Genomic DNA, 27679 nt, shown 5'->3' with positions numbered 1-27679 from the left:
CAAATGATAAAAGATGAAATGGCAGTGACTAAAGATGCAACTAGTTTCTCAATCAGTAAACAAAACAATCATCACGCATAAGTATATTGACAAGATTCTAGTATGTTTTTTCTTAAATGAAGAAACAATACAAGAAAAAACAAAGAAATCGCAAAGAATTAAAAGAGGGTCTATATTTACATCAAGAATGGATTGAAGTATATACAAAGAAATATATTACCATAAAAATAAAACCTCATACTGGAGTGGAGACCAAGTAAAACAAGTTAATAATTCTGTACACGCATAAATTAAGAACAATAACTAATTTGCAACAAAACACACTTATTCTCCACATATTGGCATGCATTCAATCACTGCAGAATGAAGAAGTCCCCTTTCTTGTGCACTATAGCCAAGAGATAGCTTGGCGGCACTAAAGAAATAAAATGGAGAAAGTAAACATTTGATTTGATGAGAAACAGTAGAATAAGCCTTGTCTGTGGAAGCAGATCACCATTTATGAATGATAAAAGTGACATATCACTTCGTAAAATATCAGACAAGCTTCACTTTTGTCCTTATATGCCTTTATGTCCGTCATTCATACTCTAAACTTTTAAAAATGTTTCACTTTAATCCTTGCAAGTAATTACTGCCTGAGGGCATTCAGAAAAAAAGAAAAACAAAAAAATACTCCCAGAGGAGAAATTATTGCCCGCAGCCAGTGCATCCGTATACACCGCACATTTCTCATTGCTGATCTCATCGCAAAATTTCAATCCCCACCATCTACTAATTTGCAGCCTTTTTCCTAATTAGAAATTAGATGGTTGGATTGGAACAATGAGATGGATGGAGGGCCGATGGATGCATGATGTAGTAGTATACAGATGAATTGAGTTCTTCCTCTAACAGTATGTGAGAGTATATAGACTAAAGTGAAACAATTACAGAAGTTCAGGGGTGTCGATGTGCAGCTTGAACGTCAAAGGAACAAAGTGAAACTTGACTGGATGTTCAGGGACTAACAATTTAATTCATCCTCTAACAAATGTTGAAGCTTCCGGACTCTTGAAAAAAAGAAAGCCAGGAGTAGCTTATCCTTCAGAGCTCAAATGACCTATCCTTCTGAGCTCACTTCGTGCTTGCATACTGGGCAAAATGTGCCCCATTTTGTCAGCCATGAATCCACGCACGCCAAGTGAAATTCTGTGAATAGTAAGTTTTGTAAATAAACCAAGTGAACTTCTACAAAAATAAATTATGCAAAAATAGCTAACAGCAGCTATAAAATGCCTTATTATAGATGAAACCCGAATACAAAATGAAACCTAGAATAAAGTAGCAATCTCTTCTTTAAGATGGTGACTATTTGATATCAACCAATCAGAAATTCTGTGAACAATAATAGATTTACTATTATAGGAAAACTACTCATCCATAGATGAGAACACACCTTACACAGACAATTTGGAACTTCGATAATGATCATAGTGCAGATTTTTCCTAAAATATTGTGCTTCTGCTAGAGAATTTTTTTTATAAATAATCCTATCAATTTTTATAATTATAAAAATAATTTTTTTAAAAAAATAATTATAAAAATAGACCTCTAAATGCGGTGAATAATTCACCGCATTCATAACTTCTCATTAGGAGTAGCAAAAGAATAAAAGCGGTGAATCATTCACCGCTTTTACCATCGTAAAAATATAGAAAGAGGTAAGAAAAAGAAAGAAAGCGGTGGTGAATGGTTCACCGCTTTTAAAAGCGGTGAATGGTTCACCGCTTTCATAAGACTATATTTATAAATAAAATTTTAACAAATCTATTTTTAGAATAAAATTTTAGGGGAAGACTATTGCACTAAAAAAACCCTCTGCTAGATATAATTTTCAAGACTAGCTATATTCATGGTTTGGTGGAAATATTTTTGGTTTTCTTCTACTTTATTTGTCTCTCTAGGACTCTTGCACAGATTTATTTTAGAAAATGCCGTAGTGAGTAAATATGTAATAAAAAATGCAAACTCTAATAATAATGTTCTGGCATATCTATGACTTATGTTGGTGTGAGATCTTGGTAATTTTGTTTTACTCATCTGTTTTTGTCTGACGTTAGCTGTCATACTTTCAAGTTTCTCAGTTCTAAGTTAAACCTGGTTGCATCTCCTAATAGCTTATTAAGAAGCCATAGGATTCTTTTCACATCACAAAAATATTTCGTCATACCAAGGCAACAAAGCTAAAACAGACATCATCAATTATATTTATCTCTGCAGTAACGTTTTGGTGCTCCTCCATAAGGATGCTAAGCCTAAGAATATATTGTCGGATGAGGAGAAATGGCAAAGGGTGCCTCTTAGTGGATCTAGTCAAGTAGGTGTCATAACGTTGATAACAGCAAGTAGGATTCTCAAGAAAAATGAAGTTGGGTGCTTTTGCAGAACTTTTGTTCCCTGGTGTCTCAATGTGATGACATGGTGATGTGGCAGAAGATCAACATTAAGGGTCAAGAAGTTGGGAGAAAAAGACTTAATTTCAATAATAAGCAAAAGCTAAAACACCAGTGAAGGGCTTTGATAAAGGCCTAAACAGTATCTCCTAGGGGAAGGCTCTCCTGTCGGATAGATAGAATTACTTTGATATCAAATTGATAGAGGTGTCATCTCGTATTGGGCAGGTTCCTCTTCAACAGGTCGAGTTAAATATTTGGGTCCTTACAAAAGGGCCTCCTAAGAATAAGTGTCTTATAATATTGTTCGCATTAACTTCTTGAGTTTCAGAGTACCAAAGCAAGAGAGAAGGTTCCATTTAACAGACCATATTGTGTGTAGAATTTCAATGCAGATAAAACACTCTAAACATAGAAGAGACCTGAGTAAAGAGTACACTAAACAATGTTGGCCTGGTCCATCAAAGAGATAGATGATCAATCAGAACTCCTATGACATCTCAGCTATCAGTTGGCCATTCGATAAACTAATCACAACAGGTCGTTCTATAGCCCGGTCAACTTTATACAAGAGGGGAAAAAAGGAAAACACTTTAAAAACAATAATCGCAGTGCTGAAGAATAAATCCATTTCAGAAAGGGGATTATGGATTACAAAGGGAATATTCAAATTCTAAAACAGAAAGTACTGAAAGGTTGACTGGCTAACTGCCAAATACACAAAGCCTAAGCAGGAATTAATTATTGTATACGTAAATGCAGTGATTATAGTACTACAACGACATCACATTGCAATCACCCAAGTGAATATGTTCATGAAAAAGAGAATGATGAGTTAAGGGGGAAAAAACAGTACAGCTTACCATGTAAACAGGGCAGAATTCTAAGCATCTCCTCATCTCTATAGTCCTCGAGACAGATAGCACAGGTCTCTTCTATACGTTTACCATTCAAGTAAGCGGATTTAAATGTGAAGCAAGGAAGAACATCCACTGCCTGTCTCTTCATGTTAGGGGGCCGAATATGAACTCCATGGCGGAGAAGCCAACAATTTCGAGCAAACAGGATAGTTGCAATAACCGATATAATGACGACAAGATAAACTAAGGATATTACCAACACTGTTCCCACTGTCTCATCCATTTGATGGGCCAAAATGCAGCACTGGCAATATTCGAGGGGATCTAATTTGTTTACACTCTCCATACCATGTTTGGAAACAAATACTCCATTTTTGCGTACATGCACAAAACTGCAATCACTAGACAAATAAGGGAAAAACCTTTTTAACTTGATAGCAAGGAGGTACTAATATAGTCGAGCAATCAAAGCTGTTCTGCTAGGAAAGGAGTGACAGAGTATTTTGTCTTGTTCAATACAGAAAATTATGTCGAAGTACTTGATCAATAAACGAAGAAATATCTCAACATCAACAGTAACATTTAGCCAAAGGAAGTTTCAAGTGAGAATACAATTCAATATAATACCAAGAGCTAAAATGAATCACTCAAAAGGTAAAATTGATTAGCAGGCAAACTTACAGTTTGTTTCAGTCAATAGAAGGCTAGTAACACCTAATCTGAATTCTAAATTCTCAGGAAACCACATTTGGCATACTACACAGTGCTTCAGTGGGAAGAATGGAAATATACATGAAATGAAGATATTAAATTGGCCTATAGTTAGCTCGCTATCATAAAACAGATTGTCTGCTGGAGAAACTGGAGTAAGAAAGAAAACTCATGTAGAAACATCACATACAGTGTGTCAACTACTTCTAGACAGGGATAAGCTCAAAATAGAAAATCCCAACAAATAAAATTTTTACCTACCAGGCTACCAACTAAACAATGTTCCTAACAAACAAAATTAAGATCCTCATCTTGCTAAATAGATAAATTCAAATAACAGGAAAAATACCAACTAAGCAGTGTTCCTAACAAACAAAGATAAGAATCTCATATTGGTAAATAGAAAAGTCCAAATAACAGAAAAATAAATAACCCTAATACTTCTAGAAATTTTGTAGGTTTAATTCAATCCAGACCCATCTCCGGTTGGTCAAGCCATATGCTACGAGTGCGGTTGCGGTGTCAACAACGTTTGTACCACCAAAAGGCCCGGTCCACATCAACTAGCCTTTGAAAAAATTCGACTCCGTCGAATTGTTGGAAATATACTTTTCGGACAGGTTTGGATCCAACCACCGAAGCTCATCCTGTGAAATCCAAGTCACATCCTTGTCAGGACGATATAACCACTTAATCAAAAGCTGCGGTCTTCACTATCCTTTGTCGACACAATTTGATCGTCAAGGACTGCCTGATGTCATCTTTCTTTTCCTGCAATGAGGTTCTTGGGGCAAGCGGAGATGGAAACAAATGGGACAATGAATCTTGTATCTCTGGAAAGTATAGAGTAAGGTCCTCAAGACCTCAACGTTAATAGTGGGATTAATTCCTATATCAGATGGCAAGTCCAACAGATACGCATTAGACCCTTTTTTGAGAACCTTAAACGAACCCATATGTTTGGCATGAAGTTTATTAATAGTCCCATGTGGAAGCCTTTTCGGTCTAATCCGAACCATCACCAAATCTCCTTCTTTAAATTCAACTTCTCGCCTATGGGCATTAGCTCCTCTTTTATAGATTTCATTATTTAAAATTATTTTTCGTCGAATTTCATAATGTAAATCCTGTATATGCTCTGTAAACGAAGATGCATATTCACTAGGTCTTTTCTCTACATGTAGGGGAATTAGATCAAACAGTCTGTTTGGGTCATATCTTATTACTATTTTGAAAAGGCTCATTCCAGTCTTTCGATTAATTGAACTATTATATGAAAATTCACCCTGTGGTAAAACAAGGTCCCAATTTTTGGTATTTTCACCGACGAGACATCAAAGTAGATTATCCAAACTCCTATTGACTATCTTTGTTTGACCATCAGTTTGTGGGTGATGCTTAGACGAGAAAAACAATTTTGTACCCATAATTTTCCACAGGTTTTCCAAAAATAACTAGAAAAAGAAATATCCCTATCAGTTACGATTGATTTTGGTAACCCACGAAGACATACAATTTCAGTTACAAAAAGTTTTGCAATATAAGTGGCATCGGATATCTTATGACAAGGAATGAAGTGTGCCATCTTGGAAAAACGATCAACTACGACAAGAATCGAATCGTGCTTTCTACTCATTTTCGGTAGACCTAAAACGAAATCCATGCTTAGATCTTGCCAAGAAGAATGTGATACGAGTAAGGGTGTGAACAATCCTACGTTCTTTCAACCACCCTTAGCCTTTTGACACATCTCACACTGTGCCACAATGCGTCAACGTCCTTTTTGAGACTTGGCCAATAGAAACGATCCTCAACCATAGAGATAGTTTTGTCTCAACCAAAGTGTCCGGCCGATCCTCTTGCGTGCAAATCCCACACAACAAAATCTCGCAAAGAACCTTGTGGAATGCATAAACAACTACCCCGAAAAAGAAATAAATCCCGAATGACAAAATCAGTGCCCGTGGGTTTGCCCTCTAAAGTTGAAGAATAGATTTTGCTAAAGTCCAGACACGTGGGATATTCTTCCTTAATGCTATCAAACCCAAATACATTTATGCCAACACTATTTAAGGTTACTACAACTCGGCTCAATGCGTCGGCGGCTTTATTTTCTATTCTAGCTTGATGTTTCAACACAAAAGTGTATTCTTGCAAATACTCAACCCACTTTGCGTGTCTCAGGTTTAATTTTTTTCGTGAGTTCAGGTACCTAAGAGCTTGATGATTGGAAAAAATAAATAAATAAATAAATAAACTCTCTAGGTAAAAAATAGTGTCTCCAAAATCGTAATACCTGAACTACCGCATACAATTCCTTATCATAAGTGGAGTACTTTTGTTTGGCTTTATTCAATTTTTCACTAAAATAGGCTATAGGAAAACCTTCTTGATTTAAAACTCCACTTTTTTCTACTCACAAGGCTTCACAAGAAACTTCAAAACCTTTTCAAAATCTGGCAATTTCAAAACCGGTGCTTTCGTCATTTTTTCTTTGATTTCTTTAAAAGCTTTTGTGATTGATCGTGTCCATTTAAACTCGCCATTTTTTTCAAACAATTTGTAATGGAAGCCATTATTGTACTTAAGCATCTAATAAACCTACGATAAAAATTCACTAGGCCATGAAAACTCCTAACATCAAGAATATCTTTAGGTTTAGGCCATTACCTAATTGCTCTCACCTTTTTTGGGTAAGCCGACACCCCGTCTTTAGACACAATAAACACCAAAAAAATGACTCGAAGTTGCATGAAAGTACACTTTTTATGTGAATGAAAATAATTTCTTTTCTCAAAACTACAAAAACTTGGCGGATATGATCTAAATGTTCATACTTAGCGCGGCTATAAATCAAGATATCATCAAAATACAAAACCAAAAATTTTCCAATAAAAGGCCTAAAAACCTGGTTCATAACCTGGTTCATAACCCTCAAGAAGGTACTTGGGGCATTTGTCAGGCCAAATGGCATGACTAGCCACTCATACAAATCTTCTTTCGTCTTGAACGCAGTTTTCCACTCATTTCCAGGCCTAAGCCGAATCTGGTGGTAACCATTGCGAAGGTCAAGTTTTGTGAAAATGGTCACTCCATTCATCATGTCTAGCACGTCGAAAAACCAAACGTGGAATTGGGAACCAATACCAAATTGTGATTTTATTAATGGCACGGCTGTCAACGCACATACGCCAACTTCCATCCTTTTTTATCTGAGTAGTGCCGGTACTGCGCATTGACTCATGCTCTCTCTTACAAAACCTTTCCTAATCAAATCAAATATCAGACGTCTCAATTCAACATGCTCTTTCGGGTTCATTCCGTAGTGTGGTAAATTTGGTAAAGATGAACTAGGGACTGTCTATTACATGTTGTATATCCCTAGGTGAGGGAAGTTCAATTCTTCAGGTGCGAGGTCGCTAAACTCAGTAAATAGGGTTTTGATCATTAAAAGATTCTCAAAAGGTTCAGCTAAATCTGGAACCTCCTTAACAACTAAAGCATAAACAATTTTAGAATCAATTTCTTTGCAAAATTGTTTTTTATTAAGGATAGAGGTTTCGCTGTTTCAATTTGTGATGGAGGTTTTTGAAATCTTTGATCTAACTTGGACTCGGATCTTTTAAAAACTTGGCGTTTTTTATAGAAACTTTTGTTTTTTGAGAGGGTTCAAAATAATCTTTCCATTATGAGCAAAAATATAGGTGTTAGGTTGACCATAGTGTGTGACAGAATAGCGAGGGTCTTTCTAAAAGCACATGAGCGACATCCATGGCAAGGACGTCGCACCAAATCTAGTCCGAATAGGTAGCAAAGTGAAATAGGACCAAACAACATTTCATAACGGGCATAGTGGTCTTGTCATGCGACCTTGCAGGGATTAGGGTGTGGCTCGATTCTGAGGTTCAGGCGTCCTATTGCAGCTTCAGAAATTACGTTGATGCAACTGCCGATCAATGATGACCTTCCAACTTTTATTTCCACATTTTGTGTAGGTGTGAAAATGAAAGTGTCTCCAATCGTCCTCGTTCCTAGGTTGGATTGAGACACAACGCATGACTTGTAAAATGGCGTTTTCATGTCAAACTTCTCATTTGATTCTAACACCTCTTCGTTACCAGGAATTTTATTGGCAGCGTGTGCGGCTTTCTCTAGGTCTTCAAAATGTTCACCATCTGGTTGAACAAGCATGTTCTGCCTTAGGCATTCACAAGCATAATGACCTATTTGGTGACAGTCAAAACACCAACCATGTACATTTCCTCGTTTGGTTTCATCTGTGGCTAAACCCTTGTCCTTAGGATCAGGATTCTGTCGATTTTGAAAATTGTTTATTTTGTTGGTGTTGAAATTCTTGCTGGTGTTCCTTGTGTTCTTATCAGTCCATTTTCCTCTACGGCACAATTTCGCACTGCAATTCCACACGCAACCCATTGCAGTATCACAAGTGTTCGCTCTTCTTCTTCTCGCACATCACAACAGACATTCATCTTATCAAATTTGCCATACATTCGACAACTGAAAGAAAACCTTGCCGAACATCATTTAATTGATCGTACAACTGCTGTACGTGAATGGCAAGTATTTCTCTCTCAATTTAGCCTTCATTTTAGCCCACAAAGTGATAGGCTCTTTGCCAAGCCATACTAAGTGTCTTTCGATGTCAATCCAATATTACTTGGCGGCACCAGTGAGTTTCATTTTAGTAAAACGGGCTCGTCGGTTATCGGACATTTCATACCAGTCGAAATACTGGTCCGTGTCAACGAGCCAATCTGTGAGTGCCTTAGGATCAAATTTTCCATCAAAAGTGGGTGCATCATTTTAACATTCTTTATTATCTTATCTTGAAAAACAGAAGTTCTGCTTTCGCGAAAAAAAGGGTTAGTTCTTGGCATGTGCTGAATTTCACGTGGTTGTGGAGTGCGTGCTGCTGATGCTTCTGCCGCTATTCCCGTAGTGAAATTGTTGTGCTGAAAGTCTCTCAAAGTTTGTCTCTAGGATGGTAACCCTATCTTGGATGTTGTGAATGTCAATGGATAATTCATTTAATTTTTTTAGGATTTATTTTATGGGATCATTTGGGTCATCAGGTGGGATTCCTAAACTGTAGCCCTGATCTAAAGCTTCAATACCAAATCTGATGTAGGATGTATATAAAAAATAGGCTCGGATCAAAAACAATTGAAACAAACCCTAATTTGTAGAAAAATATCTAATATGGTCTCAACACAGAACACAACGTGAATTATATTCAAGACTCAACAAAATAAGAAATTTTCAGTATGAACCTAAAGAACGAAGCATTGCAAGGCACGAAACTCAAGGTAAATAAAGGGTTAGGATGTTCGAATTAAACCTGTCGGATTCTACATGAGTTATTATTAACCACAAGCACGAGATAAATACATAGGATACTCGATTCGACATAGGGTTCATAGCCTATCCCTTGGTTGCAATCTGCTGGGTCAAACAAACAAGTCAAAGGGGGGTCAAGCTAGGTCGAGGGGAAGAATGGAAAAGAACAAATAAATAATTAAAAGAAAAAAGGAATAGTTCAAGTTTTGCAGGCAAAGAAATCGACAGCGTATCCTTGACTACCAATCAGTCTCTGGAAGGCTTGGATGCAGCAATCGAAGCAGCGGTAGAAGGCGACTGCGGTGGTGGCAGCACCCGGTAGCTGCAGCAATAGCGAAAGGCAGAGTCAGTCCAGGCGGCGGCGGCGTTGCTGGTTGCAAGCCGCGATGGTGGTCGATGAAGACGGTGGAGGCGGTCAAAGGTGGAGCAGCCGGGCAGTTGGGGAACAAGACTTCGAGTCAAAGAGGAAAACACAAAGAATAAGGTAAAGGAACTCGCTCCCAACGTACTCACTCCCATCTACGCATAAATACGAAGAAAAATAGAGAACACATCTCAATATCTAAATACTAATGTTCATCTTCATTAAAAATTATCGTCCCCTGCAAAGGGTATTTAAAGAGCTTTTCTGACGGGAGATAAGCTCAAAATAAAAAATCCCAACAAAAAAATCTCTACCTACCAACTAAACAATCAGCGGTGCTCTGATTGGTGAAACCGAGTCGAATCATAACTTGGTCATGAATGTTCTTCTAGGGTTATCAAAAAAATATAGAGGTTTTGTCGGTGCTTTAAACACACAGGAGAAACCAACTTTCGAACAATTTCGCCCGCTCTTAATGCAAGAATAAACAGAAGTTGAAAGTCGTGCTAGTTTGACGACACCATTTGCTACTTCCACCATTGAAGGTGCAGCACTTTTATGCAAACCTTGGGCGAGGTACTCGTGGAGGCCATGGGGAAAGATATCACGGACGCCGTGGATAGCATGATAGACACAATTCATATGTTGGTCGTGGGTCTCATAGAACCTACTCACATCTTCAACCTAATAATACTCAAGCTAACCAACAACCCTATAACCCACGGTCTGGTACAGTGTCAGATCTGTACAAAATTTAATCATTCTGCTCTTCAGTGCAGGCAACGGTTCAATCATACCGTGTTGCAGATGACATTTCTCATACTTCCGCTGCTATGAGCTTTCCTGAGCCTAGTGAGGAAGTGTAGTACCCAAACACTGCAGCATCTAACATATAACCACTAATTCTAGAATTCTCTCATCTTCTAAACCTTATACTAGGCAAGAAAAAAATTTTATTGGTAATAAAAATTTATTTAATATTACTCAGACTAGTTAAACACAATTGAATAAGTCCTCCAATTCCTTTGCTCTCAAAAACGTTCTCGTTGTTCCTTATACTAAAAAAAATTTATTTTCTGCTCGCCAATTATGTCATAATAATAATTATCTTTCTGAATTTGACTCTTCTAGATTTTCTGTGAAGGACAAGGAGAAGGGGACGGAGCTTCCCAGATGTCGTAGATAGGGAACATCATTCTATCCAATTTCTTCTAAAGTGCAAGTGTAGGAAAGCCCTTGTTGCATCTAGATTTAGTGCGGATACTTGGCATAGACGATTAGGTCATCCCAGTCTTCCTGTTCTTTTTAAATTTATTAAAGACAATAAAGTCGTTTCTAATAATAATTTTACTGTAAGATTATCTGTCTACAATGTTTGTAATATGGGCAAACATGTTAAACTTTCTTTTCATAATTCAGAATCTCAGTTTGCTTTTTCTTTTCAAATTATTCACTCTGATGTATGGCAATCATCTATTCATTCGGTTTTTGGCAATAAATATTATGTAATTTTTTGTCGATAATTACTCTAGATATTCTTCGCTTTATCTTTTGAAATTTAAGCATTAGGTTTTTGAAAAACTTCTAGAGTCTAGGACAATGGTTGAAAACATCTTTCATAGCACAATTAATTTTTTCAATTTGCCAATAGAAAGAAGCATGTAAATGAAAAAATTTTTGCTTTGTTCACTAAATAGGATTATTCACAGATTTTTTTTTTTTTGTCCACACACACCACAATAAAACGGCATAGCCGAGAGAAAGCATAGATATTTATCTAATGTTGTAAGAAGTCTACTTTTTCAAGCTTGCTTGCCTTCTCGTTTCTAGGCTAATACTGCTCAAACTGTACTCCTTTTACTGTTTTGAACGAAAAATCGTCATATAATGTTTTGCATGGTTGTGTCCTTTCTAACTTGCAACTTGTCAAAGTTTTTGGATGTTTATATTATCTCGATCTATAAGATATTGCTGATCATTAGCTCTCTTCGCAATCGCTTCCTTGTTTTTTTTGGGACTCTTGGATAAGCATAAAGCACTACAACAAATAGAGCTTCTTCCAACAGTTTTTTTACCAGTAATTAGGCTAACTGTCGCTAAAAGTATATTATACCAGCGTTTTTTATTTTTATTGCAGCAGTTACTAAACCGCTGGTATATATGATGATAATTCTTAAATTTATAAATAATATTGGACCAATGGGACTATATTTTATTAACTTTTTCCATCAANCTTTCTCTCTCTAGCTCTCTCTCCCGTCGATCTCCATCTCTGAGCTCTTCACCATCTCTGAGCTCTCCATCTCCCACCACGAGCTCGATCTCCATGCCCCACCCCCTCCCCCTCTCCCCCATCCCCTCCCCCTCCTCTCTCGATCCAAGCAGCGTCGCCCTTATCGCGAGTTCTCTAAGCTCGGATCCCTATCGGCGGCGGCGATGGAGGCGGCGGCGGCGGCATCGTCGTCTCCGGCGGAGGACCTCTCGGCGGCCGCATCTAGGGTTCCGGCGGAGCCGCGACGACCGTGCCGTGTGGCTCGCCGAGAATCCCCTCTAGCACGCCCAGCTCTCGCTCGACGTCACCAATCTCTACATCAGGCTCCCAGAAGCGCTTTTCCCTAAAGCCGATCGGTCGCGATCGGCTTCTCCGTCCCGGCGTGCTGAATCCGAATCATCATCATCATCAACATCAGAGGACGAGGAGGAGGAGCACGAATCCGGGCGTGGTTGTGGCGGCGATCAGCGAGGAGGCGGCGGTGAAGGTGGCGGTGAAGAAGAAGGCGACGCCGGCGAAGACAAAGGCGCAGGCGGCGCTGTTTCGCCGGCGCCGACGGTGCGGAGGAAGAGCAAGGAGGACTTCAAGGATGCCATTGCCGGCCACCTCGATGCCCTCGCCGACATGATCGGCCGCAACGTCGCTTTGGAGCTTATAAGCATCGACGTCGATCCTAGTGAGTCCAATCTCATCCTCCAGAGGAAGAGCAAGGAGGACTTCAAGGATGCCATTACCGGCCACCTCGATGCCCTCGCCGACATGATCGGCCGCAACGTCGTCTTGGAGCTCATCAGCACCGACGTCAATCCCAGTGAGTCCAATCTCATCCTCTAGAACCCTAATTAGTTCGCAATCCAAAAAGGGCTCGTCGTAATGCTCTTTACAATTTACTCAAATCCCCTTTTTCAATTTTTAACTTAAAAAATTTCCATTAAGATTAGTATATAATAATTAGTATATAATAATTGATCTCCTTCACCGCCCCTCTCTCCTCCCTCTCTAGCCTCGGATCCCTATTGGCAGCGGCGGCAGCGGCGTCGTCGTCGTCTTCTCTGGCGGAGGAGCTCTTTATGTGTTTGAATTCGAAACTCTAATCATCCATACATGCCTCAGCTGTTCTTGTTCTAAATATAGTTTCGTTCACCGTAAACTGAATGGAATATGGAAATTCTATTTTAAGTTTGAATATGGAGAATTATTTAGTGTTGGGGCCAAAGTTTGGGCCTGAACCAAGCGGTGATATTCAAATAGATAAACTTACTATGTAAATTAGTGAATTTGATCATGTTTTTTTATTTAATACACAGTGTAACTAGGAATATACTATTCACATTATTATAATCGAGCATGGTTATAACAGAGATTATTCTCTCATAGGACCCTTCTATTTGTTGACAATATTTGCTAGATGGCTTAGTGACTGTCTAAGATGCTCAGAATTGATATTATTAATTGAATAAGCTCAGCTCCTAGATAAGCTATTTATCACAACTTACATCTTACAAAATAGTTAAGAAACCAGCTAACTGGTTTTTTAGATAGTTGTTGTAGGCAAATTTTATAATCCTTGTGGTTGCTTCACTAACTTGATGTGGTAGATAATCTAAGAGAGCTATCAACATTTTCTTTATGGATAAGTCTGACATCAATCTTAGACTGTTTCACATCAATCTTAGACTGTTTTTGGCAAGTTGTAAGCTAATTATTTGTTGTTTATAATTATGAGCTCTTGCTTGTTAAAATTTATGCTGGGTTACATGATATGAGAAAAATGAACCATATGAATTTTGATCCTTGTTGTGCGATCTTGAACATGATAATGTTAGACTGCTGTTCTTGTTTATTTATTCCATTTTTTTGTATGCATGACTATTATGGTTGTTGAAGCTGTCTGTGTTGGATGTTTCATGGGTTTATATATTGGTGCGTAAACAAAATCCCAACAAGTTGTCTTATAGATTTTGGAACATGTTTGAACTCTTTATTGTGATATTGTTAGATGACTAACAACTTCAGCTTAATTTGATGGAAAGCTGACTCTACTTATTAGCTTATTTTGATGGATATTTTGATGGCACACATTTGCAATTCAAAGTTCATTATTGTACTAACCATGAACATGATATCTTCATTGTTCATACTAATGTAATAAGTTGTATGTCAGTTGTTTTCAATGAGGTAATGGTAATAAGGGGCCATTGCTTGGTACAATGGTAAAAGTAGTGAACTTGCAATCAAATAGTGCAGTATTGTCTTGAGACCAGTTGCTTCATGCAAAAGCTGAAGGATTATACAGAGGATGTAGCTTGAGGACTGTAGGTTGAGGACTCCAGAGAGGTGTTAGTTTTAAATTCGTTAGATTTAGAAAGATGTGTGTCCAAATTAGCCTAGATACAGAAAAAGTATATTATATGTATTAATCTTTAGCAAGAATTCTTTTTTTAACTTTGATTTTCTCTAGTTTGATGATTATGTGTTGTTTTGTGCAGAATGATAGTCAAAGATTTCCTGTTTATTTCTGTGCACAGGGTGTATCTATAAGTACAATGCTCTGAATGGTCAACCTGATGTCTTAAAGTCACTATATTCTGCATTACAGCCATCTAGCTCACTGGACGATCTGAGGTAGGATCTGAGAATCTTTTATTCAGGAGTCAAAACTAGAAGCAAATAACATAAAAAAAAAAAAAGAAGGGCGTGATGTCAAGCATTTGCTTATTGTATGAATTAGAGCTTCTCGTAAAAGCTGCTATTTCATGCATAAGACATAATTCTCACGTCTCTAAGACTTTTAACAGATATTATGATGGTGGCCATCTATCTGATCAACAAATGGCTTTGCTGCAATACCAAAGGAAAAACCTTCATTATCTGAGTGAGGAGGTATAGTTAATTAGAATTACTTAATATTCTACACATCATTGTATCGCAAACTTTACATGCTTCATTTTCTTTTCTTTTCTGTATTTGGTTTGATATTTTATTATTATTATTATTATTATTATTATTATTATTATTGAAGCATTTTGAGGACTAAGTAGGTATGAGTCCAACTAGTTACTATGCAGAGCAACAAGATATAGAAGCATCCTGTATGGTTGATTTCTTCAATTGGTTGTAAATATGATTGTCTGTTTTCTGTAAACATGAAATGAAAAATCTGGAGACGGTAGTGTTTTGGTTTATTAGTAAAATAAAAATCCTTTTGGTCTTTCCTTTTTGGTGCTTAAAATTTAGGACAACTAAGTTCATAATTCATATTACTTTTGTATCATTGTGAAGAGATTGCTTCTTTCAGACAGATTAAGTTACGGAGGTGAATAGTGTGGATTCTAAGGCTGAGGTGAATGATTGACATTAGTAGAGAAGGAATTAGGGGGCAGAGATAGGAAACCTCTTTTTTCTTTTGTTGGGGGGNGGAATTTTCCTATGAGAGTATGAGTTATAAAAAAAGGAAAAGAAGGCATAGCTTATAGAGATTACTGGTAGGATTTGCAAATGATGCTACATAAGTCATATGAATATTTTCTGTGCCTCCTAGCATATTGGTGGCTGCTTAAATGGTTTCTTACTTTAGATTGTTGCCGCTCTCTTCTTACAAATCTAGTCTTCCTCTTGTAGGTTCTGCGTTTGCAAGAATCCTTAAGCAAGTACCAATGAACTGATGATGGAAGCACCCCTCAGGTGCACAGCAATTGATTCACTTAAGCTGGCAAAGAATTACCTAGTGAATAGCAAGGATATGCTGCTATTAGGCAAAACTTGTGGTGGGTTTCTGGGGATAGAACGTGGGCATTTATGGGCATATGGGAATTGCCTACCTTCTTTTCCTTGAGATTTCCATACAAATTTTTTGGTCCTTGATATATTTAAACGCTTCTTTGCTAGTAGATATCCATCCTTCAACACTTTGTTTGCAGTTATTATCTTAACATTACTCACTCGTTTTGTTCCTAGCAACCAAAGAAAGCTTGAGCTGATTCTCTTGAATTATTGGATAATGGAGTAAGATGGGGATCAAAGAAAATTATCCCAATCAATTTTATTCCTGAACAGCTCTGATGAGCTGTTTTGATGCGCTAGAAATGTTCTTATGGCATCTCACATTGCTGCTTTGTATTGCAGATGAATCAAGTACAATTGGAGCTACGCCTTGCTCGAAGTTTGATTGCTGAGAAGGACTCGGAGATTCAGCGCATTACCGGGACAAACAACCAGGTATATTATCAAGTAAGAAATATTTAAAGTTTTTTTTTTATAAAAAAACCTAAACTCTTGTGTGTAAGGCTAACATATGCATTACAGTATGTGGAAGAGAACGAAAGGCTTAGAGCTATTCTTGGAGAGTGGAGTGCTAGAGCAGCAAAGGTACAATGTCTAAAGTTGCAATATTTATTGGCAACTATCGTAAACTAAAGTGCAATACTGTGTTTCACACAGCTCGAACGGGCGCTGGATGTTGAACGTCTGTCAAACATGGAACTGCAAAAGACTATAAAAAAGCTAAGGAGCCTACCATCTGCAGAGCGTCAAGTTTGCTTGCAATTTGAGTCTACTGTTTGTGATTGAGCTTTGATTCTATGCAGAGCCTTGGTTATCCTGTCAGTTTTGATTTTGTTTGATCTAGAAAAACAACCAACTGAATAAACCAACCGGACTACGACATCAAATGTATTAAAGCAAATTATCTTATTCGGTTTGGTTCAGTTTGAGTTTTGATTAGAGCTAAAAAGTGAGCACCCTTAGTTTTGTAGTAATTAGAGCTAAAGCAAATTATTCAAAGTGTTTCGGTTGATGTCCGGTGACACACATTTGTTTTTTTATTCCAGGAAGGGATAAAAGAGCTTGAACTTCAAGGCCAACACCAATGCCAAGCTTTTATCACAAGGAACCTCTGAAGGTTGAACATAAGAAGGTAAGTTACTGAACATTATCCTTAATTCAATCTAGTCAGGTTTTTACTTCTTTGGTTTTCATATTTCTTCTGGTTCGCCAGGATCTTTGTTGAACACAAGTAATTAATTCCAATTAATGCATGACTTTTGAAAAGCACTTACAATGGAAGCACTTCTTGTAACTAGCTAGGAAAGCCAAAAGCAGTTCTTGTCCCTTAACTTGTATTTTTAGCAAATTGAAAAATGGATCAAATAGTAGCTAAATCTGTTTGAACGTAGATGAATACAGATTCAGATATTGAATGAATACTTAATTTGGAAAGAATATTTTAAGCTGACTTTGAGTTTCTAACTTTGAGTTTATACTTCTAATTAAGCGACAATTAAGCTGCTTAATTTGACATGACTAAAATTGGAACTAAAAAGATTTAGTTCTTATGGCTATTATGTATACTTTTATTTTTTGTTATATGTTACTTATGATAGATTTTCTGTTGGAATGAGCTTATGCAATTTGTATGTTTCAAATTTTTTTTGTTACAGATTGAAGCAAAAAGCAGGATTTGACGTTCGCATTTCAAAAATATTTAGTCGGAGCTTTTCACTTTAGCTGGAGCTTATGCAACTTCTATGTTTCAATTTTTTTTGTTACAGATTGAAGCAAAAAGCAGAATTTAGGGATCAAATAAATTTTCTATTGTATTGATTTCTATTAAACATAAAAATTTATTTTGTTGCATTTTATCACTGCTCTAGATTATTGTTTATAGTTTTGTTTCAAGAATGATTGTATCGTCTTATTGCAATTTAGTAATATGATTCTATTTTGTTCCGGATACTACAGATTGTAGGTTTTACAATTAATATCAAATGAAAAAACCCTATTGTAATTTGTTGATATTAGTATTTTTTTTTAATATTAGTTTCAAATTGCCAGCGGTCAAAAACTGTCGGTATATGCGCCTTCTGCCAGTGTTTTTCTTGTACTTTTAGCGACGGTTTAAGAACTGTTGCTATAGATCATCTTCATCGATGGTTAGTAAAAGTGCTGGGAAAAGGTTATACCAGCAAGGATATTGTAGCGGTCACCTACACTTTTACCAGTAGTTTTAGAACTGCTGGAGCAAATATTACCAGCAGTTTTAGTATTCTTTACCAGCAGTTTTGGCTGCTGGTATAGGCCTATTTTTTTGTAGTGAAGGCTTCGTTGCCTCTATCCAAGCACTGGTAAAATTTTAATTTCTAGACATGTTACTTTCGTTGAAACAGTTATTTCTTATTCATGTCTTTCGAAATTTTCTACCTCTTCCACCCCCTAGTTCCACTATTTCAAATTTTTAAATGTTTCAAAATTTTCTTTCTAATCCTCCTTTACTAGGGGAGTCCTACTATTGATGCAATCTCTGGGTTCTATTTCACACGCCTCTCTTCTGCTGCTAGTTCTAGTACTTCTTCTACCAATGTACTTAGTATGTTTCACCGCCTGAGTCATTATCTCAATTTCCTACCATCTTGAATCATAATAGCACACAAATTAGAGATGAGAATGATGCCTCTGCTGCTGTTCAGCCAGAACTCCGGATCAATACCAGATGGAATAACTTTAGGACTATTGCAATCACTCCTACCGACCCAGCACCTCCACTACTAACCCCGCACCTTCCAGTCAACCTAATACAGCCCAAACAAATAACATCCTCTGCTTTACCTACTTTACCTATTGAACCCCTTTACCTTTTCGTACATGCTCTATCATCATCCAATCCATGACGAAGGGTTTGTCTGAGTCTACCACCTTCCGGACTTCTAAGAGTTCTATTCTTGCTACCCAGCCTAACTCTTTTGCTAAGGCTTTTCAGGATGCAAGTTGGCACACAGCCATGACTAAAGAGTTTGATGCCTTATTGGCTAACTATACTTGGTAACTTGTCTCTCCTCCATCATTCATCAATCTTATTGGCTGTAGGTAGGCATAAAAGGTCAAGCAAAAGGCGAATTGTTCTCTTGAGCGTCTTAAAGCTTGACTTGTAGCTCAAGGTTACAAACAACAACAAGGTATTGACTTTGATAAGATGTTTCATGGCGCATTCTCGTCTGGGTGGCCACTTTAGCAACTTGACGTGAATACGCATTTCTTCATGGCACTCTTTATGAGAAAGTTAATATGAAACAACCATCTAGCTTTGTGCACCCTTCTCTTCCTCATCATATCTGTCATCTACGCAAAGCAATCTGTAGCCTCAAGTAGGCACCTCGGGCTTGGTTTCAGTGTTTTACTTCGTTTCTTTTTGAAACTGGCTTCATTGGAAGCACCACTGATCCCTCGATGTTCATTTGTCACTCCTCTTCTGTCACTCTTGTTCTTCCTTTATACGTTGATGATATTATTGTCACTGGAAAATCTTTTTTCCTTTTACAGGCTGTTATAGGCACTTTACAACGGCTACCCATTATCTATTCTTTATCTGACTCAACAGAAATATGCACATAAACTGCTTGAGCATCACGGCTTTCTTGATAGTAAGCCGTTTCCACTCTGCTCTCTCCGACCACTCATCTCTTGTATGATGAGGGGCGTCTCCTTGAGGTCCCTACATCTATCGTAAGATGGTTGGCACTGTGCAATACCTTACCTTCACATGGCCAGATATCTCGTCTAATGTCAATTATGTTGCTCAATATCTCCATACACCTCATGAGTCACCACGCAAGCAGTTCAATATCTTCTACGTTATATTCGAGGGGCATTGTCCTATGGCATTCCTATATCCCACTGCATCAGTCTTTCACTCGTGGCTTTTTCAGATGTTCATTGTGCTGGTTGTCCAGATATACGCCGGTCTACTTCGAAATATTGCATATTTCTTGAGCTGAATCTTATCTTACAGTCGGCTAAGAAGCAACCTACTATTTCTCGTTCTAGTTCTGAACCGGGGTATCGCTTTGTAGCTTACACGCTTGCCAAGACAGTTTGAATCCGTCGTCTGCTTCATGACCTTGATGTCTCCTAATGGCGCTCTATTTGCATCTATTGTGATAATTTTAACACCACATATCTTGCTGCCAATCCTGTTCTCCACGCTTGTACAAAGCATATGAACTTGATCATCAATTTTTGTAGGAAAGAGTCAATCCGGTGACTTGGACTTGGTTCATATCTCTTCTGATAAGCAACTTGTTGACATCTTCACCAAACCCTTATCCACTTCTCGGTTCTCCCTGCTGTGGACCAATCTTCGCATATGTCCGATGGATGCTTAGCTTGCAGAGGGATGTTACAATATATTTAATATTGTGTATTGTTGCTATATATAGTGTAGGTCTATATGGTATTTTTGGTTGTATTATTATTATAATATATTGTCCTGTATACATATCATGCACTATATATTTTCATCAATACAACCCTGGTCACCCTTCACGAAGATAATTCTAAATTTATCATTCAGTTCTTAGGAGAAACACAATAGAATACTACACCTACTACCCACAAAGTACTTTATTTCTCAAATCAAACATTTTCTTAAGTTTTCAGCAATTAAATTGGTCTACCCGAATTTTCAGAAAATTGGAACCTAAAATAGATCCTATATGTGTCCCAGTACAACTGCAATAGCAGCCACTACAATCGCAATCTGCTAAATTCTATTTTTTTTTTTTTTTTTCAAGAAGAGGATAGTGTTTAACCTCTAATATTGCTATAGTGGTCACTACAGCAGTCACGGCAGCTACTATTTAGAACAATGGAAGCAAATTCTGCATGATTAGTTTTATTACGTTTAATAATTGCAAAAGAAGAAAGTTACTTCTCAAAAGCATGTTTATACTGTCCTGCATTATTCGCTAATTCTTTGATATTCATTTTGTTGTTCGCTATCGTTATTGCACATGTTGAATTCTTTTATGTTTTGATGAATAACAATTTTCGCATTCTTGATTTCTTTCACATTTATTGCATGTTTGGAGTAGATTATATAGGAATCACATACCATCTGAGGAGTACTTCCCTTGGAAGCATCATGGATCTGCTTCTGTTTCTATGGGTTATTTCCGCTTTTGTGCAAAAATAGGCCTAGTTTGGTAATGCGGTGGCTCAAAGCACTGATTTATTCATTAGAAGACCCCAAAAATTCACAAGTACTTTCAATCTGCCCTCCTCCAACGCTATAAAATTGTGGTCCACCACTAACAAAAAAAGTGATTAACGCCACATTCTATTGTCACATTGGCACTAAACAGTAAAAGATTCCATTAAAGAAAAGGGCACAAATATTATAAATTACCCACTTGAGAGAAAGGTACTCTCCTATGGGTCCTAAAATCTCCAATTTTTACATGTAAGAACATGGATCAAAGTGAAAAGAGATCAAATTAAACTAGCAGTACTGTTTCTGTATTTGGACTAATAATTCACCTAGTAAAAAGGGCACGGAAATTATGGATTACACTCGAGAACAAGGTAATGTCCTGCGGGTCCTCAAAAACCCCCAATTTTGCATATAAAGACATGTATCGAAGCGAGAAAAGATCAAAATGAGATAAGGAACTGCACTTTTGTCGAAACTAAACCACCTACTATCTCCAGATTTGAACTAAAAATTCCACTAAAAAAGGGCGTGGCGCAGTAATAATAAATTGCTCACTCAATTACCAGACACTTTCCGATGGGTCCTCAAAAACCCCAATTTTTGCATGTAAACACATGAATCGAAGTGAAAAGAGAGCATTGCACCTTGATTGAAACCACCAACTATTTTCGCCTACGAACAAAATTCCAATTGAAAATGAGAGGAAGGCACACAATTTATAGAATTAGTAACTCAATTACAAGATGCTCTCCTATGGGTCCTCGAAACCTTCCTCTCTTTTTCTGCGTGTAACCACATGCATCAAAGTGAAGTGAAAAAGAAATCAATTTGAGACTAGGAATTAGGGTTTTGGGGTGTTCAAACTGGGGAAGCGGGGGGAGGGGGAAGAGAGAGAGTCACCGAGAAGGGGAGAAAAAGTCGAGGAAGGTGGAGTTGGAGCTGAAGAGGGACGGCGGCGGAGAGGCAGAGCGGAGCGGTGGCGACGAACATTTTGAGGTCGACCTGTCTTACCGTCGGTTGGAAAAACAAAATGTGTGTGTGTGTTTTTTTTTTTTTAAAGAAAGGCCGGGTGGCATGGTACCCGGCCCACCCGTCGAAATATAAAACAATCTATCTATTACTATATACTAAAATAGGACCCTTTATTACTATTACTATATACTAAAAGAGAACCCTTTATGAACCCTTCATAAAAAATTGACACATGACTTTTTATATACTTGTCACGTATCAAACTCAAATATAAAATAGGAATTTAGTTAAATAGATTAAGAAACACTATTAAATTAAATTAAATCACTATTAAAAATCAAATTAAGTCATATAAAAATCAAATTAAGTCAATTTTTTATGAAGGGTTCATAAAGGGTTCTCTTTTAGTATATAGTAATAGTAATAAAGGGTCCTATTTTAGTATATAGTAATAGATAGATTGTTTTATATTTCGACGGGTGGGCCGGGTACCATGCCACCCGGCCTTTCTTTAAAAAAAAAAAAACACACACACACATTTTGTTTTTCCAACCGACGGTAAGACAGGTCGACCTCAAAATGTTCGTCGCCACCGCTCCGCTCTGCCTCTCCGCCGCCGTCCCTCTTCAGCTCCAACTCCACCTTCCTCGACTTTTTCTCCCCTTCTCGGTGACTCTCTCTCTTCCCCCTCCCCCCGCTTCCCCAGTTTGAACACCCCAAAACCCTAATTCCTAGTCTCAAATTGATTTCTTTTTCACTTCACTTTGATGCATGTGGTTACACGCAGAAAAAGAGAGGAAGGTTTCGAGGACCCATAGGAGAGCATCTTGTAATTGAGTTACTAATTCTATAAATTGTGTGCCTTCCTCTCATTTTCAATTGGAATTTTGTTCGTAGGCGAAAATAGTTGGTGGTTTCAATCAAGGTGCAATGCTCTCNAATTATCACTGAATTAAACTAAAAATATACTGAAAATCAAATTAAATCAAATTAAGTCACTATTAAAAATCACTATTAAAAATCAAATTAAATCATATATAAACTATTATATGTTAGGTAGAATTTATAACTAATTATAGCTTTTAATTTTTATATTTATAGCTTTGTAGTTAAAAGATGATGAGTTGAAAATTTTGACTCTTACTGAGATTGATAAGTTGTTGCGTAGCAACGGAAAAAGTCTAGCAGAATTTCCTCCGATGCCTTTACCTAATGAATATCTTTTATTTGGAGCCAGAAACAAGCTTCTTCAAGATGAACTTTATTATGATAGGAATTCCATGACAAGAGAGCACAAAATCTTGATGTCATCTCTTACTGATGAACAGAAAGGTATCTATGAGACAATAATTAGTGCTGTGTCAAAGAATGAAGAAGGTGTTTTTTTTCTGTACGGGTATGGTGGAACAAGAAAAACTTTCATATGGCGAACTTTATCTACAGCCATAAGGTCTAAAGGTCAGATTGTTCTTAATGTTGCTTCTAGCGGAATAACATCACTTCTACTTTCGGGGGGAAGAATAGCTCACTCTAGATTTGGAATCAAACTAGCAATAACTGAGGAGTCGACCTGTAATATAAAACAGGGTAGTGATCTGGCAGAGTTGTTAATTCATACGAAGCTTATCATATGGGATGAAGCTCCAATGGCACACAGGTTTTATTTTGAAGCTCTTGACAGGACATTCAGAGATATTCTACGGTTTTCTAATCCATCAAGTTGTGAGCAACCATTTAGGGGTAAAGTCGTCGTTTTTGGAGGTGATTTCAGGCAAATTCTTCCTGTTATTTCTAAAGGGACAAGACAATATATTATTTTTGCAACTATTAATTCTTCTTATCTTTGGAGTTTTATTAAGGTTCTTACTTTGACAAAAAATATGATGCTAGTGTCACGCCCCGGGGTCCCTTTTAGTTTAAAACATAGCGGAAAAGCGTCTGAATTTTTTTTTTTTCTTTTTTTTTTTGAAAAAGCCTGACCCCAGAGTATGCCAGATCCGCCACAAACACAGGAAATCCACTGTTCACACGGACAGAGTCTCTCCTGTATTTGCACGGCGTCACACAAGTACAAGAAGTAACCCAGGTACAACCACAACCAAATGAACATACAGATAACCAATAATTATATATTCATACACCATTCACATCACAGGTTCACATTTATATAGTCGATATTTAAACATAAATCCACATCTAACAGTTAAAATGTTTCCAACCACAGAAACAGGTTTTTGAAATACTAAGATGCAAAATCCACAGAAAATCTTTTGAAAACTGTTTCCTATACGGAAACCTTTATTCTTTAAAAACGCTACCACGAGGGGTAGAAAACCTTTTACTTCACAACGGAGATCGCACGTTGATCGGAGGAGAGTTCGGTGATGGCAAAACGGTAATTTCCGCAAAATTGGCGACATTTTATGTACCGAATCGCGTGAGAATCGGCACGTGGAGGTACCTGTACGCCGCAGTTGCAATGCCCTGGCAGGGGCTGAACCTTAAATATTTTTGTGTTGGAGGGGTTTTCTGGCAAATGTCCACTTGTATATATTATTGTAGTTAGGGTTTTTTTGGCATCGAAACCTAGATCGAGTCCTTCCTCCCCAGCAAACCTAGATGATTTCAGCGACATCCCTGCTCGTCATGCTTGCCGCCCCACTGTGGGCAAGCAACCCCGGCCAGCACGAAAAAGCTCCACCTCCGCTTTCTTCCATCATCTCCTATGCACCACCTCTTGCCACCATCGCGGCCTCTTTGACTGTCGGGAAGCAGCCCCTGTTTTTGAGCTATGTTGGCCGAGGCTTCCCTCGTGCCGTCACGCCGTCATTGGCCTGCGCACGCCGCCGAGCCGTCAGCGAGCAAGCAACGGCCAACTCGGTGACAACCCAGACCGAGCGGACTTGAGCTCAGGGCCGCTATGGGAGGTAAAGAGCCCTAGATCGCCGGCGGCTTTACCTCACCCCCGCGGCGAAAAACCCTCTCGTCGCCGGTCCGGCGTCCCGCGGCGTCGGCACCGCCGATCTTCTGGCGGTCCCCTCCCCCCCATTCTGGAGCGGCGCGTGCGGGCCAACTTGGACCGCCTGGCTCCGGCGCCACCGCCGCCTAGCGTGCGCGCCGTTGCTTCCCCCTTGAGCCTCCGGCTTGCGTCGCCGACCGTTCTCCTGCCGACCATGATTGGCTGTGTTGCCGGACTGGGACTCGCCGCAGCCGCCGCTTCGGAGCGGGCCGGGAGCTTGGGGAGATCTCCGCCTCCGCGCGCGCTCCGCCGCTCGCCTGCCGGCAGTGTACCGCCCTCGTGGCAAGCCTCTGTGACCTCCGACGCGTGCGTCCCGCGCCGGGCCTCAGAAGCACCGCCGCGGCCGTGGGATACTCCCGCAGCCGCCAGACCTGTGCGGGTCGACCTTGGGGCCGCCGCCGCCTTCCCGAGCGCCGCAGTCGCCCACCGAGGGGTACCGCCGCTTCTCTGGTCTGCCGCACGTGAACCGTCGTGTCGTCCAGAGTCACCCGGCCGCCGCCCTCGCCGCCGGCAACCTTGACCGCGGAGGGACTCGGGCGTGCATTGATCTCCGCGCGCGCACACGCTGCAGCCGCCGCCGGTCAGCACTCCCCGGACCTGTTCGGATCGACTGCTCCTCGCCACGAGAGCGGCCGCGTCCGAATCGCCGGCGGCGCACCCTTGCTCCCACATTCCGTATGCTTTTAGTTGCTTCCCACACTGTGTTTGCACTTTTCGGTCACTTTCCGGTATCCGACGACGTCCCCGACACCCAGGAGGTGAGCAGGTGATCGTGGGTCGTGCTGAACACGATGCTCACCTCTGTGAGGTTAGGGATGCCCCGGTTAGCGGGTTTAGGTAGATTTTCATGCTGTGCGCGCTTGTTCGTGAACGTCGCGCGCTCGTGCCGCGCGTTTTGTTTGCGGCCGGCAGTGCTCGCGAAAGGTGAGCACGGCCTCAGGCTTGCTGAAATCTAGAGCAGGTGTGATGTCACCCTTCGTTGATCCTGGTTTCTTGTACGACTCGTCGAGCATGAAATCACTAAAATGAATGTGATTTCATGTGTCGTTAGGGACTTGTATGCCGTTCGCTTTGTTGTAGCTGTTTTTGGCGGCAGGTCAGGCTGGGGACAACCTCTGGACTGATTGTCCAAGGCCCACAGACCTTGCGAAGATCGAAAATGCATTTCCGGTGCGTTTTTTCGGCGACATCCGCCGACGGAACGACGCAGGTTCGGTTCGGAATTATTCCGACGATGCTTTGTGAGCTATTGTGGTAGTTGCTGAGCTTGTTGCGGTCACCATCACCACATTGTGGTTCGGTGATGATGGGTGAGCGACGGTGGGTTCCAGTGTGCGAAATAGACATTCCGGGAACCGCGAATCGGCACAATTATCCGGCGATAATTGTGTAGGGGTGTATCTTTGTGTTTACTACCAAAACATCCAAATTGGAGTGTTTTGGGGCAGCAGGTGACTCGTGACACGAGTCGGTGAGTTTCGGGACACTAAGTGGGGTCCCAGACGCGTCCGTGTGGTTTTCGGGACTTCGGCGAGTTACGGTAATCGGTATTAGGAAACGCGATCTCCGTAGGATTGTTTGTGGGTTATGCTTTTAGGGTTTCTTAGCTGTGGGTTAGACACTAACCCAAGTGGACCCCCTTCGGTCGCTGGTTGAGTTCTTTTGCAGTCAGGAGACAGACACGACAGTTGTGGGCAGGTGGTAGTTCGATCGACGTCGTACACAGTGGTGCCGTCGTGATGGTTTCTTACCTTGCTCTTTCGTTATTATCTAGCATATATATACTCTTGATATATAATCGTTGCGCTTAGCACATGTTGTTTAGTTACACCTCTACTCGGTTGTTCTCTTTATATCATGAGTAGCAGTAGAGTAGTTAACACATACTTCTTTATTGCTGCTACTTAACTATTTGGGCATATCCTGTATCACGTTTAGAGTAGAGCGGTTTCGTGATTTTATGCTGAAATCGGTGACCTTAGTTGATTCGTTCTTGTATCTTATATCTGTATATAGTCGGTTTGTTCGCTTGCTCTTGTTGTTTGATGACCTTTGAGGTCGATGTCGCCTGAGGGGTCGGATTGTCGGGTAGTGGCCGACGGTAGTTCATATCTTATACTTGTGACATTGTTGGTCGGTTTCATACGCCTATACTGGCGACCTGGTTGTCGAGTCTTCTGTGTCGTATCTAGGACCTTGTTGGTCGAGCTTCCTATCCTATACTTGTGACCTCGTTGGTCGAGTTTCATATCCTGTACTGGTGATGGTTGGTCGAGCTTAATACCCTACTTACGACCTGTTGGTCGATTATGTTTACAATGATGACCCATGCGGTCGATGGCCCTGGGGGAGGTATTGTCGGCTGGTTGCGCGACGTTGATCATTGACCATATTGCATTGATCGCGATACTCGTCGCATTTCACGAACACTGGCGGTTGATCCACCGCAAGGAGTGTTCTTTTCCGAAAAAAGTGGTTGCATGGTGACAACCCGTGAGCCCTAGAAGGGTTATATGCATGTAGAGGGCAGTGGTACTGTCGGGAGGTGTTGCAGTGCGGACCTCTCAGGGCATTGTTGAGGTCTGCGGTGCTGACCAAGAGAGCATTGGTTTCAGATTTGTACTTTTGGACTGATTGTTCCATTGACGCATTATTTTTAATAGAGTCAAAAAGTCGTTGCAATCATGACTTAACGATCTTACTT

General features: G+C 39.6%; 1 protein-coding gene and 2 pseudogenes across 1 annotated transcript; 2 read left to right on the top strand and 1 right to left on the bottom strand.

The window, feature by feature from the left end:
- On the bottom strand, positions 152-9822 carry LOC109707630 (receptor homology region, transmembrane domain- and RING domain-containing protein 1-like). The gene is made up of 3 exons (XM_020229050.1): positions 9609-9822; positions 3300-3697; positions 152-1191 (listed from the first exon to the last, which is right to left on the bottom strand). The coding sequence occupies exons 2-3, from the start codon at positions 3640-3642 to the stop codon at positions 1103-1105; spliced, it is 432 nt and encodes a 143-aa protein (XP_020084639.1). The 5' UTR covers positions 3643-3697; positions 9609-9822; the 3' UTR covers positions 152-1102.
- Positions 13874-17736, top strand: LOC109708027 (annotated as a pseudogene).
- Positions 23603-27679, top strand: part of LOC109706982 — a 7396-nt pseudogene continuing 3319 nt past the window's right edge.

Source organism: Ananas comosus, linkage group 3 (genome assembly GCF_001540865.1).
Source record: "Ananas comosus cultivar F153 linkage group 3, ASM154086v1, whole genome shotgun sequence".
In the NCBI taxonomy this organism is placed as follows: domain Eukaryota; kingdom Viridiplantae; phylum Streptophyta; class Magnoliopsida; order Poales; family Bromeliaceae; genus Ananas; species Ananas comosus.
Note: the sequence above shows the minus strand (reverse complement) of the source record. Positions and strands in the feature narration are given on the sequence as shown.